The sequence below is a fragment of the Ziziphus jujuba genome, chromosome 2 (genome assembly GCF_031755915.1).
Source record: "Ziziphus jujuba cultivar Dongzao chromosome 2, ASM3175591v1".
NCBI lineage: Eukaryota > Viridiplantae > Streptophyta > Magnoliopsida > Rosales > Rhamnaceae > Ziziphus > Ziziphus jujuba.
This window is the reverse complement of record NC_083380.1, coordinates 4156872-4174112: the sequence shown is the minus strand read 5'-3', so window position 1 is coordinate 4174112 and position 17241 is coordinate 4156872. Positions and strand designations below refer to the sequence as shown.

Below are 17241 nucleotides of genomic sequence, written 5' to 3'. Positions count from 1 at the left end.
TTGATGGGATTTTTTTTTTTTGTTTTTGGAAAAAAAATTATTTAGTTAAGAATTTGATGATATTATGCTTGGCAGTTGGCAGCATCTTATGCCACACTATAAATAATTAAAACTGTAAATTGAGTCTTTACCCATATAAATAGAAGGACATAATGCATATAGATATACAGCATCAAAATAAATAACACCAAAATTAAGAATTCCCCATTAATGAAGAAAACCCAAAAACGTAGGCTAGTTAAAGAGGAAGTTAGGGGATAATTATGCAAATAGATGAAGAAGGAAATTAAAAAAAAAAAAAAAAGGAACAAAGTTCCATATCTAGCAAAAAAAAGAAGGCAATTAAAACCATAAGGTAATCAAAACCCAAAGTTCTAAATGTAGCAACAGATTTAATGCAGCACCCCTCCAAAAACAGACAGTTTTCCTTTTCAGAAAACCTATATATATATATATATATACAGATATAAATATAATATCATTTTGGGCATTTTTACTAAAATGTGAAATTACAAAAATGTTACAAACCCTGTTAGCAACTTTTCTATAAGTAGAAGGCACTAATTTGACACTAAAATTGAACTCCTTCCCAAAACAGCAAATACTTAGGGAAAAACAAAAATAAAGAAAAATTTCCTCTAAATTTTAGAGTGGCTTTTACCAAATCCAACACTTAAATGTAACAAAAAACTAATTATTGTGGGAAAATAGATTAAAAAACCTAAAATAAATTTAGAAAACACAAGTGGGGGCCACAACAGACCCAATTGACCAAAAACTGTATAAATGTAGGAAAAAGGATAGCAATTTGCACTTCCTCCCCCACATCCCTAAAACAGCAAAGAACACAAAATAGCCCCACTGCCTCTTTCTCTATATTTGGCAGTAGCTTTACTATATGTAGCAACTATAATTATAAAAACTACCAAATTTGAATCCCAAAATAATAATAAAAATTTAAAAATAATTAAATTTGTTTTCATTGAGCTGAAAAGTGGGACCCACAGGACAGACTGACTGAGGAACTCAAATTAAAAAAAGGAAAAAAGATAGTTTGTGGGACCCAACCAGAGACCTATTAACACCAAATCACTCTAAATGTGGCAAAAAAGAGTCATGCACAACTCTAAATAGTATACAGAGCCATGCAAGCTTGCCGTTTCCAAGCTCTCGCCATTTGGGGTAAAAAACGCTCTCTCTTTCTCTCTCTTTCATATACACGCCCCTTTATCTTCTCCCCACTCTAAATTTAGCAATCTCGCACACCCTCTTTCCCAAGTTTAGCAGAAAACCCAAATGGGTTAAGAGAGAGATTGTACTCTTTTCTTTTAAAAAATAAAATTTCAAAGAGAGAGAAAAAGAAAAACCCATTAAGACTTTGGAATTGAAATCTGTGTTCTCTGTGTGTGTGTGTGTGTGTTTTGGTTTCTTTGAAGTTTCTTTTTTCTGGGTTTTGATCAATTGGATATTTGGAAAAATGGGTAGGGGGAAGATTGAGATCAAGAGGATTGAGAATGCAAATAGCAGGCAAGTCACATTCTCTAAAAGACGCGCTGGACTGCTCAAGAAAGCTCAGGAATTGGCTATCCTTTGTGATGCCGAGGTTGCTGTTATTATCTTCTCTAACACCGGCAAGCTTTTTGAGTTTTCTAGTTCTGGGTATGTTTTTCCTGGTTTTTTTTTTTCTCTGAGATTTTTCATTTCTGATGGTTTGGGATTCTTGCATGTGTTCTTGGTCATGTGTTTAGAGCCATTTTTTTTTTTTTTGGTTGAGATTTTGTACTCTGTCATTTTAGGGAGGATTTCAATGTTTTTATTTTGGCCTATTTTGATTGGACTTTTCATAGCTTTACAGGAATTATCTGAGGTATTTGCAGTAGCTACAGCTGCTGCTACTGCTTCTGAATTTTCATTGTTGCTTGTACTTGCATGTGCTTGGTTTTTAAGATGCTCTGTTCTTTTATTTTATTATTATTATTATTTTTTTTTTCAACCATTGTTAATTTAAAGCCTCAGTATGGCCTTTTTTAGCTATGGCATTTCTCTAGTTTTTCTCCTTAAAAAAAAAAAAGGGATTTTTTGGTTCTGTATCGTATGCCTTTGTTGAAAAGAAAGAAAAAACGATTCTCACATTTTCTTGTTACTGTTGAAGCATACTAGAATCATGCTAAAAAGCCATTTTTTTCCCCATGGAAAAATATGATCTTTAAAGTTCGAAGTCTATTTTCAGTGAGATTCTGTTAAACTTGGGCAGCTTTGAGGATTACCCCATTCCCAAATATGCTTTTACATTGGAGCATTCTAAGTACTATAATGCTTGGCTTTGTGAGGGTCTTCCTGATCAGAATTTGATGAACCCTGCTTTGAATGAACGGGTTAACCTTTGATCTATTTTGTGCAGTTATATTTGCTGGATGATCTCTCTTAATGTTTTATCGAGGTTAAAAAGTTCTGTAGAGTTTAAAGTTTTTGGTCCCAATGCTGCAGTCCAGTGGATTTTATTGGGGATGATTACATGGTTCAAGTTTTTCTTGTTGAACACATATTAAATTTTGATGAATTCTTTTGCTTTCATGACTTGTGAAATTGAATTGCTATGACAAGTCAAGTTCAAAGGTGCATTCACATTCTATTCTCTGAAACATAGGTTATGTTGATTATTTAGGAAATTTACTGGAGGAAGGAATTGGAACGATTTGTAGGTAGAAGATTTTCAGTAGTAGTTATGTTAGCCTATGATGATTGCAAACTTCTATATGATATGGGCAGGCTGCAGATGGAGTTCAAATGCATGCTTCATTTGCCAAAAACAACGCCTATGGATGTTTATTTTCACTAACTTTTTGCAGAATGAAGCGAACACTCTCAAGATACAACAAATGTCTAGATTCTCCTGAGACTGCTGTTGTAGAATACAAGATGGAGGTATTCAATGAAACATGCCGGCCTTGTTACTCTTGGTGATTTTTGTTGTCTTAGTTTTAGTTCTTGTTGTGACAAACTATTCCTCTTTCTTCTATAACAAGATCACGACGAGGTATGGTTTCTCATAGAATTTAGGTAAAGAGAAAGAGATGTCCAAACAAATGCATTGTAACATTACATTGACATCCTGTTCAGTTTGCCTAATTTAATGAAAGATATGTGTTGATGCACAATGTTCAACTGAAGAAGATGTAGGGTTTAACAAAATGGTCATACATGAGGCTTGGTGGACAGTTTCAATAGCTTCTTTGAGAATACCCTTCTGTCCTCAGATTTTGTTAATATGCTTCTAATGATGGTATTTTGTTTTTATTTTTCAGAAACAAGATTCTAAGGAGGCGGATGTTCTAAAAGAGGAAATTGCAAAGCTACAAAAGAAGCAATTGTATGTTTCCTTTGGTTTATTGGTATTAGATTCTTCCCCACTACAAGATCTTCATCATGTATAACATTGAATCTTCTGATTCTGTAGACATCTATTGGGTAAGGACCTTACTGGCTTAACCCTGAGAGAATTACAGCACCTAGAACAGCAACTAAATGATGGATTGTTGTCAGTGAAGGAGAGGAAGGTCTGCATATTCAATCTTCCTCTTTATCTTTTTTTTTTTTTTTTTGGGAGTTCATATTAGGTATTACGTCAACTAATATGAAAAACAGTTTGAAAGGCCTTAATAGATGTCTACCATTTCAGGAGCAGTTACTCATGGAGCAACTAGAGCAATCAAGAGTACAGGTACATGGCCCATCTAAAACTTGCAAACCTTTAGTTATAGTTCGGGAAGTTGGCTTCTTGATAAGAGTTTAACTTTATTATTATTATTATTATATGTTTTATGAGTTTATAATTATTGCTGTTTACAACAAAGAATACTTAAGGGTAATATATTTGTTCAATTCTTTGTTTTCAGGAACAGCGTGCTGTATTGGAAAATGAAACCTTGCGCAGACAGGCAAAAACTTGTCTTCATGCTGAATAGAATTTGTGAAATTAACTTGCTTTTGGGTGATATATTAAAAGCTTTTTTCTGGCTATTTTTTGTAGGTTGAAGAGCTTCGATGCCTATTTCCACAAACAGAGTACCCAGTTCCATCCTATCTCGAATACTACCCTATTGAGAAGAGAAGTTCACTTGTAAACCATGGTATCTTGAATACAGACTTGTCCTCCAATTTTGCAGTTGAGAAAGGAGATTCAGATACCACATTGCACTTGGGGTAATCCTTCTTTCTTATGTCATTAAACCTTTAACTAAACTGAAAAATTGTTTTGTTGCTTATTCTGCATCCTTGACAGTTTTAACCAAGTAGATTATTCACATAAGTTTTTAGTATAATACATTTTCAATGTTCTATCTGATCCATGCTCATTCTTAGATCTTGATACATATAATTGAAGACTTCCTTTCATGCTATACTACTTGGAAGTGGCAATTTTTCAGTTAGAACTTACAGTTTTGGTATTCTTCTTCGGCTACTGAATTGCATATCATATTTATACACTGGCTTTTTCAGGCTGGCAAGTGATGTTTATCACAAGAAGAAGATCCACGAGGGGGAAATTCACTCCAGTGACTCGGGAAGCCAATTGGGACTTCTGTGATCGTTTTTTCATTTGTAATTTTTCTTGCACAGAATCAACAGAACAGGAATTTAGTACAGTTGATTCAAGTTTAGCAGAGATTGTTGAAAAAGTAACATTAGCCATTTTAGAAAAATGTAGGATCCAAAAGCAATGCCAAATTTAGAAATGGAGATGGTGTTTCTATATTCTGCCAGTTCAGGTGGAGGAGAAAATTTTCTAGTTGTCACACCAGTTTTTTAAGTTGTTGGTTTTGGATATTGCAAATTGTAGACTTTTTTTTTTTTTTTTTTTTTTTTTTTTGGGGTTTAAAAGCATGCAACAAAATGGCCTGTAGGTTCTCTTTTTCTTTCTTTTGTTTGCAAATTCATCTTTCTATCCTTTACGAAGAGTAAAAAAGAAAAAAAAAAAAAAAAGAAAAAAGAAAAAAGAAAAAAGAAAAAGAAAAGAAGAAAAACAGAAAAGGAAAATAAAAAGGAGTTGCAAAATGCTTCATGGGATTTACAGACGCAATTATGAACTTCTTATATTTCATTACATGTTCTAATAACAAACATTTCAAGACCAGATTGACATGATAAACTTAAAATCATTCTGCAAACCATTCAATTGAAGAATATAAACAGTAAACAGAATCACGAAACCACAAGATCAATCATTTTTTTTTTTTTTTGGGTAATTCACAAAATCATTTTACACCATGAATATTAGCTATTTTTCAGAATATGGAAGGTCTTTCTATGAGGAAGAAGATTATACACGATTCCAATCAAAACAAATAAGATACATAGAAAGATAAAACATTAAATTTTTGTACAAAGAAAAGCTAAAGCAATTGAAAATTATTGTTTTCTCTGTTGCAGGCTTTTGAGCAATTGGTTTCTTCCATTCAAAACCTCCTTGAAAACATGATCTACTTCCTTACCTAAACCCTCCAGCAGCTTCTCAAATTTCTCTAATCTTCTTTGCAATTCCTCAGCTCCATCTCTGTACTTCCCTATGGTTATAGCAGCAACAAGGCAAGCCTCTGCATCTTTAAGCTCTTTCAACTCTACCAACTCACTCTTTTTCTCCATTATTGCCTCGCAAATACTCGAATCTAATCTCGGAAATGAAGAAAAAACTACCAACCGACTGGAAAATTTTCTCATCTCTGAGTATGGCTTTTCATCCCCACATATACCAGATAGCAAAATCCCACATATCCAAAATCCCATGCTCTCCATAACAATCATAGCTTCATGGATGACTCTTTCCTTTCCTGAGTAAGACTTTTCTTTTCCATCTTCTTTATTCATATTCCTTTTGAATTCCTTGCTGGAATTCATAGTATGACTTGCTTTCAGACTCTCTATAGCCAAAGAAGGAGATTCCTCCACAAGGCTCAAAGCATGAGAGATTCTAAGCCTGGAGTGTCCAAGATTTGAAATAGATAAACTAATTGAATTGAGAAGTTCCAGCAAATTCAAGCTGTATTTCAGATATTCTTCCACAGAAGCAGCTTCCCATTTGTTCATAGGACAGTCTATGTCCACAACTAGTTTGGCAAAAGCTTTGTTGATGATGTTGATGAGCTCAAAACATTGCTGAATCCATGAAAATGATAGAATTTCCAACCTGGGTTTTGAATTCACTGACAGCTTGTTCAAACCATTCGAAACATCGGATCTAAAAGCCTCTAAAGCAGATGATAAAGCTTCTGACTTGCAGCCAAGATGATGACTTTCCTGTTTGGTATAGAGTTTGCCAATCTTTGGAACCAAAAGAACCATGATGGAAAACAATACCAAGAAAAAAAAAAAGGAGTTTTGAAAGTTCTTTACAAAGTTTTGGTGCTTGTGCTTTATATACAAGTCTTTTAAAAATTTGTGTTTGCTTTAGCAGAACAGAAACAATAAAGAATGGCAAAAAAAACAAGCAACATTAGCGGTTAAAAAAATACCCCATTGAATATTCAAAAACCATGGACATCAAAGTTTGGTCAAATGTGCTTATCCATTTCCCTTATTTATTTATTTATAATTTAATTTTAATTAGTTTTATCAGCCTACACGCTACCTTATAACAATTTGGTCCAGTTATACCTTAATCTACAAGCTTCTTTGAGAGGACCAAAAAAAAAAAAAAAAAATATGGAAAACCCTTTCTGTTTTTCTCATTCTTATTGTTTGTTTCCTGGTGTAAAAAGGACTACTTTTTAAGTCCTTTCACTTGGGGTTCTAATAGATAGAAGCTTGAAAGAAAAGGGTTCTTCGGCGAGGATGGTATTTTTTGGTTCATGTTCATGAACACGTATTATTCTATGCTTGCTGTTGTTAAAAGCAGAAACATTTGTACGACTTAGTGCCCCCTGATTTGATCAATAGTTCACATCATGGTGCTCCACCTGATTATAAATCTTTTTGAGTTTTTGGTTGCTAATCAAACAATGAAAAAAATGCATAGTCTGAAAAAAACCACCAAAAAAATAATATATATATATATATATATATATATAAAACCACAAAAAAAAAAATAAAAATATATATATATATATATATATATATACACATATTTATGGTCCATATACAAGTCTGTGATTGTCCCAAGCTAGCCATTATCATTCTAAGACAAAACATCTTGTCATGACTGATTTTCACATGTAGTTGCCCTCAAATGAGCGCTAGGTGCAAAACCCATCTGAAATTTAGCCATCAATAATCCATTTTTATATGAAGATTTATTTTCTGATAAATGTTTTTAAGAAAAAAAATTTCATAAAAGAGTTTTGAATAAGAATATGTGATAAATGGTCAATTTCAATAAAGATGATTGAAGAAGAAGTTTATGCTTTGTTGAAATTCAATTGGTGGTGAGGTAGGTAGAACCTGGAAGGAAGTGTATCCCTCCAGAACACACGGTTGCAATCTAGAAATTTCATACCAACACGTTTTGCTTCAACTTGCTATGCCCCATGGAGAAAATTAGCTCATTATGCTTGAAACATTTTCCCCTTTTTTTTTTTTTAATTTTTAAAAAATTTTTTTTTTTAAAATTTGTTTGGAAAGAAAAGTGAAAGTAATTGGTTTGATAACAAAAAGTGTAACCCACGAAATTATTATTTTTACTTAAAAAGTATTCAATGAAATAGACACAAGAGAAGATATTTTTGTTGTTCAAAGAACCCAATAAAATAACATGAAGATATTTCCCTTTTGCTTTCTTTTTGTTTAAACAACTCAAAAAAATTCCCAAAAGTAAGAGCCAAATTAGACATGTTTTCATCGTTAGTGTTGGTTTTGAAGCAAACTAAGAAGCAACTTACAACCTTAATATTGGAAAAACTTTTCTTAGTAAACAAAAGCCATCCGAAAAGAAAAGGACAATGGTAGATCTTCTTAGGCTTGCAATCCTCTATTAATCTTTCTTTTACTTAATATAGTAATCACTTTATAACAGTCATAAAAGCCCTTCATTGGTATTTGCAACTTTTCTTTATCATTTTTCAAATCTACTTGTACTATAGTACAGGATCATAGTTAGAATTCATAAAATGGAACGTTAGGTTACCAAACCAAAAAATGATTGTAAAAGGAGGGTAAATTTCCAATTCTTACTTGTTAATCAAAACCCCCACTAGATTTTTCTAGTAAGTATATAAAGAAGAGTTATTAAGGGGACTTCTATTCTAAAGCATATCTTGATCATGTGAAAGAAACTGGCTCAAAAGGATGGTCTAATTCCTGTAGGCAGAATTCTAGGAGAGGAAGGTGGGTATGTCATATTCTTTTTGTGTCTGTTTCTTCATTTGAGAAGAAAGCAATTGCTTATAAGGTTCGTACAACTTTTATTTTAATATTAAAGGGACAAATAAAGCACATGCATATAATACATTCACAGCTAGCATAGCACATGCAAATCATTTCTATTATAAACCAGATAACATACATTATGGATGATACATATTATCATGGTTTCTTTGAGTTCTTTTTCTTCTTATTATTTACTTTATTTTTTCTGAATCATACCTAGTAAGGAAGTATAATTCAATTATAGGAAACCAAAATATTTCTTGTTACTATCAAACTAAACGGGAAATAAGGAATAATTCAACTGGCTTGAAATTTGTATATATATCCACAAATATTCTGCAGCAACTCTTGTGCCTTCTAAGTGTCAGAGAGAACATAAATGAAAAGTACCTCTAAGCAATATGAAACTAGTTTAAAATAGAAACATAGCCAAGAGTTCTATGTATAATATGATTATGCTAATTGTATAAACAAAGAAATTGTAATTTCCAGAGCAAACAATGTAAGGACAGAGAAAACTGGCGCATGTGTAGGCTAGACAACTAGTATGTCCTAAGAGAAGTTTTTGTGGGATCATAATGGTGAAAGAAACAAAAGAGAGAAAAAGGCCCAGTAAAAATGTCACATGGGCTGGGTTTGAGAAAATGGGGTCAAGATGGTGAGAGGTTGCAAAACAGGATAAAATTGACCTCAACCTTCAAACGGAACTGGACCCCACAAGGAATATACTCTAGTTTTTTTGACCCAATTTTTAAAGTTAGCAAAACTAGAACAAAGTATTACCATCATTGGTTTTGTATTTTTCTGTTTACAGAATTATTGGATTCTTTTGTGTGTATTGTTTTCCAATAACAATACAAAAACATTTTAGGTAGTATTGAAAAGATAAAGCTTTTGACAATGAAATATAAACCACTAAGAATATTACTCTACATACATAAATAATTTCAATCCACCCCCAATTCTAGTGGTTTTCTTATCTTTATGAACAATTGTCCTTAATATATTCAAGGCATAGTCATCATCCTTTACACTCATCTGCATGATTTTATTGTAAAACTCCTCCAACTGGAACAAGCTTTTAAGAATATATATATATATATATATATCAATAATTGGACCAAATTTGGAATTTTTTGGTGGTCCACATGTTCAAATGTGATTGGTTATTAGTTCTACGTCGAAAATTCATTGTTAACCATCAGTATAATTTCAGTAATTCTAGTTTAATTTTATGTTTATATGCCCATGCCTCACTACCATAACAGCTGAAAAGACAACTATTTTTGGTTTTTCTCTGAATCAATAAATAAAATAAATACATAAATATAGTTATCCATTATACTAGCTGAGGGAATCTACTCACTGTTAGAGTCCAATCCATATCCCAACTATGTATCTTCCATTTCAAAAAGACTCCAAATCGGCACCTCATATCCAATGATATCATCAAATTCCAAATCCAAACCGAAAAATCCTCCAATTCTTTGTTTTCCTCTCCTTGATAATATATGTTACTTTATTTTTGTTTTCTTCTTTAATAGAATATATATATATATATATATATATATATTTTAAAAAGTATTTTTCACCCAACTGTTTTCAATAACAAAGGTATTTTGTTCTGGCTCATAGATGGTTGTTTGTAATATAATCTGAGATTCCTAAATGAAAAAGTAATTCAATGCCTACAGCTAGCAAAGAAAATTGACCATTTGAAGTTAGAAACTGTCTCTCTCTTAAGAGTTTAATATAATTGGGAAAAAGCTACAGATCATTAACAATGTTGATGAAAATTATGTGAACCTCTTTTGCCTTAAACTTGTATCTACATGATAAATCTTTATCAAAAGGGTAATACTTTTAGATAATCATTCATTATTCTTAATTTGTTCTTGCTGTTACAGTTTAATTACTGCCTTGGGATACTCTCTTTACAATTTTCTTTTTACACATTTTCAAATTCTTTTCCCTGGATATAGACTTTTTCTTGGGCAATATATGAAATTAGGGGATGTTGACTTTCTGCATTTAAAATCTTTGGTAGGACCCACTTTGCATGTTCATGAATTTGACCCATCAGGATTCTTTTGTGATGGCAATTAAGGGTTATGTATTATTATTCTCTGGTTCACATGGAAAAAGGGGATGTATACGTGCGTTAGGAATACAATTCTACCAAGAAAACCACAGAAAATTAATAATATAAAAAGTAGTACGAGTATAAATACACCCCTCAAATCTTTCTGCTGTTTTACATATATGTATGTGTGTGTAAGAATCTTTTCTTTACATCAAATTGATATATCTATATATATATATATAGAGAGAGAGAGATATATATAAATATATATAATTATTATTCCACCATGTAGAACTTTGTTCTTAGTAAAATAAAGGGGCATATAGGGACCATTTATGTATGTCCCATGAAAAATTATATTTGCTTGTTGTGGTTTATTGCATACAATTTTGTACCTAAATTCTCATAATTATTTCAAAGGGGCAATCATTAAGTAAGCCATCATAATTGAAAGCTAAGATAAGGTTTTCTTTCTTATTTTTGTTGAGAAAACTTATGAAATGGTGAACAAATAATACAAGGAATGTTAGATACTCCTGATGGAACGCTTGAAATTTCCCAATGAAGGATTTATAAATGTTAATCTTACTCATTTTATTTTTGTCAGATTAGATTTTCATTATTATTATTATTTTTTTGTGTCGAATGATTAGATTTCCATTATTGTGTGTGTTGGTAATATTAAATGGCCTAGCACTACCTGAACACTACTCACATGGCAGAACATGATTGGTAACTAAGAAACATACTTCTCTTATATATGCTTCCCTTTATTTTAATTTTTCATATATATATATATATATGTATATTAATCAGTCACACCCAGTTAATCCCAGCCCTTCAAATTTTCAAGGTTCGTTGAAACTTATACATATAAAAATACCCATACATTCACCACTTGATCATATCAAAACAGCTAGCTTGGATCCAAAAACTCACAACTCAGCAAAGCCCTTCTATATAAAAATCTCTTGTTCTTCTCCTTCCATGTTCTCTTCCTCTCTCTAATTTGCCAAGAGCAAGAAGCAAAACATGGAAAAAGGCCACCATTGTTATAATTTCCTTCTCTTTTCCATATTCCTCATTCTTTCCTGTTTCACAGGTCAAATCCATGCCAGGAAACAAACACAATCACTTTCTGGCCATTACAAGTCCAAGCAGAGAGCTGGAAGTTCAGCCATGGACATAAGCCTTTTCAAGGCAATTGGAAATATTGATCATGAAAGCAATATTCATCCTCAAGAGGGTCTTAAAGAGAAAGATAGGATCATCAGATTGCCTGGACAACCTCAGGTTGAATTTTCGCATTATGGTGGTTATGTTACTGTGGACAAAAATGCAGGAAGAGCACTTTTTTATTATTTTGTTGAAGCTCAGCATTCTAAGGATGAATTACCTCTTCTTCTTTGGCTAAATGGAGGTATATTATATTTATTAATAATATTTAATTTCTACTATAAATGACTTTATATTCATTCAACCATTTCATTCCAATCTTCAATATGTCATTGCCATTTCTTCAAGCTATATATATGGAATTTTCCTTTTTGCCTTGTCAGTGAATAGGTTGATTGCTGAAGCAGCAATAAGATAGTTATATTTCTTATTACTTACCCTTTATACCCTTTTATTTTATTTTTCTGAGAGAATGGTTGAGAAAATTTGATCAAGATCCAAGAAAAGTCTATAGCATCTGAACCTGAAATAGTTGATAATTTCTATCATTGTTGTGTGGTAGTTAAATTTCTAGCATTGTTGTGTGGTAGTTATTACACTTTCTCTATATCTCTTTGTTATTCTTTCTTCTCTAGTCTTTGTACATTATTTACTTTTGTAGCAAAGCCACAGACTTTTGCATGATAGTCACTTTGGTTTTTTCTTTGCTTTAGGTTGGAAAAAATTTAATATTAAAAAGAAAGTTGGAAAAATTTTAGTATTAAAAAGAAAAAAAGATATTTCGTAATATCTTATATTTTATTTATTATTATAATAATCATATCGGACAATTAATGATTAGGCTGCTTTGCTTTTTCAAAATTGGATTAAGTTATCGTAAAAAGGGTCTTATAGTTTATGATATTATTGAATTTGGTTACCTAATTATTTTAATATCAAATTGTTATTAAAAAAAATAAAAAATTATTTTCAGTCTCTTGTCCAGATGAGTGGTACCACCGTACCAGCTCCTTTCCCGGGGTTCAAATCCCAAACTTCTCTCCCATGGAGGATTTCTCGCCGTGCCTGATGAAACTATCATTCTTATATATATATATATATATATATATTAAAAATTATTTAATTCATGATTTAGCATATCTAAAAAAGCTGTTCCATTAGATAATTTATGTGTACAGCTTTACTTTATTGACTTTTACGTTTATGCCTTTTACAAATAAGTACAGAAAAATAGGCTTCCATAAGAAAATTATTATTATTATTATTATTTTATAAATGTCTTAAATTTGATTATAATGCGGAGTTCGAGATAATCCTACAATTAATTAATTAAATTTTTGTTGGTTTGCAGGACCTGGTTGTTCATCTCTTGCATATGGAGCTATGCAAGAGCTGGGACCATTTCGTGTCTTTAGTGATGGAAAAACACTTTACAAAAACAGATATTCATGGAATTATGGTATGCTTAGATTTTAGAAAGAATAATGTAAAATTGATCATTTGTTTTCAAAATTAAATTTTCATTGCATTTTTTGTTTTTGGAATTCATTTTTATTTATTTAGTTTTTGTTTTTCAGCTGCAAACGTTTTGTTTCTTGAGTCTCCTGCTGGGGTAGGATTTTCATACTCGAATAGAACATCAGATTATGACAAAAGTGGAGATAGAAGAACAGCTGCAGATAACTATGTGTTTTTGGTGAATTGGTTGGAAAGATTTCCTGAATACAAAGACAGAGATTTCTATATTTCTGGTGAAAGCTATGCAGGACATTATGTTCCTCAACTTGCTCATACTATTCTCTACCATAATAAGAAGGCCAACAAGACCATTATCAACCTCAAAGGAATAATTGTATGTCTCCCTAATCTCTCTCTCACTCTACACTCTTAATGGGGACCTCAAGCTTCTTAGGATAGCCCAAAATCATGTCCTATGAAATGGGGCCCGACCTCAGCTAATAAGCACTATTTTCGTTTTTTGCTTTTGATAATTTCACGTGTGAAGCATTGTGTTATGTTTCTTAACCTATCTGTGAAGCAATGATATACCCATGTCTTTGTAATCATGATAAGTTCTATCCCCTTTTTTTTTTTTTTTTTTTAATTATTATTATTGTTATTTTTAAAATTTTTATTTCAAGGTTTTTGGGTATAACCTTGAGATTCCATTGGGTTTTCCTTGACCTACTTTTCCACATTTTGTGGAGCAATATTATAATTCGTCATGATCATGATTATGATGTCCCAATGTTCTCCAAACTCTTTCATCATTACCGATCTAGGTTGATAGTTTTGTAAGTGAAATCTAGACTAGGCCTTTTAGTGTATCTGGATCATAAAGCCCATTTCAAGTCTTGGGTGGTCCAAGATTGTTTACTTGGCCCATAAACTTTCATATGGGGAATTTCATTTTGTCTGCCTTTGGAGCTGAATAGTTCATATGCCAAATAACTTTGTGTGTCGCCTATTTTGCAGATTGGGAATGCAGTGATCAATGATGAAACAGATTCAAAAGGTATGTATGACTTTCTTGCGTCACACGCTATCATTTCAGATGATGCTGCAAATACAATCCGAAAACACTGCGACTTCTCACCCAATGCAACCTCTCAAACCGACGAGTGCACTGAAGCCACTGATCAAGTTGAGAAGGACATTTACTACATTGACATCTACAACATCTATGCCCCAAATTGCGCTTCTACCAATCTCACTTCTCGCCCCAAAAAAGCTTCTGTAAGTAACAAAAACACAATCCCAATTCCCATTCATGGGTTTTGTCCCTTTTTCCCTTTTGGAATATGAAGATTTATTTGTTTGTCATTTGGTTTCTGAGGAAGTTTCAGTTGGTAATATTGTGTTGTTGGTAATATATTTCAGGTATTGAAGTTTGATCCTTGCAGTGATTACTATGTGTATGCTTACTTGAATAGACCAGAAGTTCAAGAAGCTCTTCATGCCAATGTGACTAAGCTCACACATGATTGGGAACCATGCAGCGATGTGATCAAAGATTGGACTGATGGTGCCACAACTATACTTCCCATTATACACGAGCTAATAGCTAATGGACTTAGAGTTTGGATTTTCAGGTAATTACATGGTCAATCACCGATACCATTGGTTTCATGAAACCAGAACAGAGAATTTAAAACCTTGAATTGATATAGTGAAGATTGAGATTTTGAATCATGTAAATTGGGATTTGTTCGTGATGCAGTGGTGATATAGACGGAAGGGTACCGGTTACTTCAACCAAGTACTCCATTCAAAAGTTGAACCTTCCAGTGAAGACCCAATGGCATCCTTGGTTACTCAATGGGGAGGTAAAGTCAGAAACCAAAAGCTCTCTAATGAATTTGGAAAAAGACAGTTCAATTCACCAAGATGATTTTGTCCTTCTCTTTAAGTTTTTCCATGGAAGATGAAAACGAAAAACTCAACTATGAGCTTAGATTTTCTTCTCACGTTAAGATTATAAATCTTTGTTATGAATATAAATACAACATTTTGTGTTAACAGGTTGGTGGATACACAGAAGTATATCAAGGGGACTTAACATTTGCAACGGTAAGGGAAGCAGGGCATCAAGTGCCAAGCTATCAGCCTCCTAGAGCCCTTTCACTCATCAAACACTTCCTTGATGGCACACCACTTCCTGATACTTCGCGATATGGCTAATTTCTGTAATAAGCCTATCAATTTAGCAATATAACTTTTTTCTTTTTAGAAAATTTTATAGTATCTCAATGCTTAGTTGGTTTGTGTTTTTATAATGCTAATTATTTTACAGTTGATTTCTTTTCAATTTCATTGATTAATAAAAAAATCCACAGTAATTACCTCAAATGTTCAAATATCTACTTTACTTTTAACTGATTTTTGTGATTCTTTCTCTCTTCATGAAACTAGTAAATAAATTTTTTTTTTTCCATTGTTTTTTTTTTTGGCATTTGTTTTGAAAAAAAAAAAAATTGCCAACTTTTGAAGTTGAGCAGAGTAGTCTCCTAAACCGAATGAAAATTCTGATTTGGCGGCTTATAATCTCTTGCTGACAGTATAAGTTGGGCTGCTGTGGAGTAAGAGGGGCTGCTAACGCACAGTGTTTTTCAAAGCAAAACTCCGTTTAATATTTTGTTGGTCAACAAAGTAAAAATAGTTCCAAAATCCAACAACCATGAAGCAAGTTTTTATTTATTTATTTTTATAATGAAGACCAGCTCATGATGAGAGACTTAATTTATTGGATATATAATTTTATATTTGTGATCTTGAAACACCAAAAAAGGACATGATAGGATTAATATCAGACTTGTTTGCCATATCAGCAATAAAGTAAAAGCGAACAGCCCAGGATGATCAAATGATTTATAAAGCGAAAGGTGTTTGTCATCCACCATTTCCTCTGGTACTTGTATGACGGCATTGTTGAAAGTAAACAGCCTCAATGAGCATCTTTCCCCGTTTCCCTATATACTTATTAGTCGATGATCGCAAGCTAGATTTTACACTACCTAGTTAATTAATTAATAAATTAACCAATCAATTAATAACTAATTATATCTCAAATTCATTAATTAAAATCAATATACACATATATAGGAAGATAGGTTCACATCATATTGATCTTATATATTTAATGTAAAATTCTCAAATCGACTTGATATAAACTTTACTGATATATATATATATATATATAGACATGCAAATCCACCTGCATTCCTTGACTAGCCATGAACAGAAAGTCTGAAGGTTGGGGTTCAATCACAATCCATGTTCCATCTTTTGCTTGTACCTCTAAACCAGGAACATCAATCTATGAACCATGCTTGCAAAGCTGAGGTCCTTATGCCCTGAAAGCCTTACACCGTGGCCAACTCTCGTGCCAAGCTTAGCAGCTCACGTGAGCCTCAATACGCATCGTTTTGTTAAACGGTTTATTTGGTTTAAAAACTCATTTAGCCTACGTGTCAGCTCGTGTCCAATAATAGAATAGCTTATTTAGTTAAGTGGTATTAGTTATGTGTCTGTAATCGTTGCTATACGCACCGTTTTGTCCTTGTAACTGCTTAAAAGCCAGGTCGTCTTCTACCTTGAATCAATTTTGCCATTTTGTTCACTGTAAGAAACTTGGAGAGCAATGAATCTTCTGACACCCTATGACTCCTAGAAAGTTTCTGGGTTGTTCATTGGGTTAGTTTCTTCATTTCAATTACTCCTGAATCAAATTAATCACCTCGTTTTCTTAAGGTATAAATTTGTGGAATCTAAGAATGTGACTGTTGGAAGCAGCAATGGAGGCATAGTGCTTCCTTGCACCACAGTTCTCAAACGCCATTCATTGTACCAATTCATTCAAATCTCCTAATAGCTTGGCGTAAGAGTTTACAACTTCGCTGCAAAAACATAATAAGTAATTAATTCAACAGAAGATGGTCCTTTTCAGCATGCCACATGAGATTCATGAAGTTCTGATTTTCTTCAAGCAATCTAGCGGCGTCCATGCCCATGCCTTCAAAGAGTGGCATTTGCTTGTTCTAAGTACAGTAACCTCGAAAAGGTTCATCACTAGTATTTTTATTTTTGGTTTCTGTGGGAAGCTCAAACATATCCTTGGTTTGGCT

The 17241-nt window shown here is 32.6% G+C and overlaps 3 protein-coding genes across 3 annotated transcripts; 2 read left to right on the top strand and 1 right to left on the bottom strand.

Annotated features, from left to right (window-relative positions):
• The first annotated feature begins 1233 nt into the window (after window positions 1-1233).
• On the top strand, window positions 1234-4755 carry LOC107417456 (agamous-like MADS-box protein AGL15). Its single transcript, XM_060814582.1, has 8 exons — window positions 1234-1659; window positions 2850-2925; window positions 3306-3370; window positions 3458-3557; window positions 3680-3721; window positions 3897-3938; window positions 4031-4203; window positions 4501-4755. Exons 1-8 carry the CDS (start codon window positions 1478-1480, stop codon window positions 4586-4588), a joined length of 768 nt encoding a protein of 255 aa, XP_060670565.1. The 5' UTR covers window positions 1234-1477; the 3' UTR covers window positions 4589-4755.
• A 452-nt stretch (window positions 4756-5207) lies between these two features.
• Window positions 5208-6465, bottom strand: LOC107417441 (protein BPS1, chloroplastic). Its single transcript, XM_016026056.3, has one exon. It carries the CDS (start codon window positions 6337-6339, stop codon window positions 5410-5412), a length of 930 nt encoding a protein of 309 aa, XP_015881542.2. The 5' UTR covers window positions 6340-6465; the 3' UTR covers window positions 5208-5409.
• A 4747-nt stretch (window positions 6466-11212) lies between these two features.
• On the top strand, window positions 11213-15466 carry LOC107417450 (serine carboxypeptidase-like 40). Its single transcript, XM_060814581.1, has 7 exons — window positions 11213-11861; window positions 12969-13076; window positions 13195-13469; window positions 14093-14353; window positions 14498-14709; window positions 14838-14943; window positions 15140-15466. The coding sequence occupies exons 1-7, from the start codon at window positions 11474-11476 to the stop codon at window positions 15296-15298; spliced, it is 1509 nt and encodes a 502-aa protein (XP_060670564.1). The 5' UTR covers window positions 11213-11473; the 3' UTR covers window positions 15299-15466.
• Window positions 15467-17241: the final 1775 nt, after the last annotated feature.

Coding starts and splice junctions, on each gene's coding strand:
- LOC107417456 (XM_060814582.1), top strand. CDS start 1,478: ATGGGTAGGGGGAAGATTGAGATCAAGAGGATTGAGAATGCAAATAGC. Junction 3,558..3,679: donor TGTCAGTGAAGGAGAGGAAG/GTCTGCATATTC, acceptor CTACCATTTCAG/GAGCAGTTACTCATGGAGCA. Junction 3,722..3,896: donor TAGAGCAATCAAGAGTACAG/GTACATGGCCCA, acceptor CTTTGTTTTCAG/GAACAGCGTGCTGTATTGGA.
- LOC107417441 (XM_016026056.3), bottom strand. CDS start 6,339: ATGGTTCTTTTGGTTCCAAAGATTGGCAAACTCTATACCAAACAGGAA.
- LOC107417450 (XM_060814581.1), top strand. CDS start 11,474: ATGGAAAAAGGCCACCATTGTTATAATTTCCTTCTCTTTTCCATATTC. Junction 11,862..12,968: donor TCTTCTTTGGCTAAATGGAG/GTATATTATATT, acceptor GTTGGTTTGCAG/GACCTGGTTGTTCATCTCTT. Junction 13,470..14,092: donor TCAACCTCAAAGGAATAATT/GTATGTCTCCCT, acceptor CCTATTTTGCAG/ATTGGGAATGCAGTGATCAA.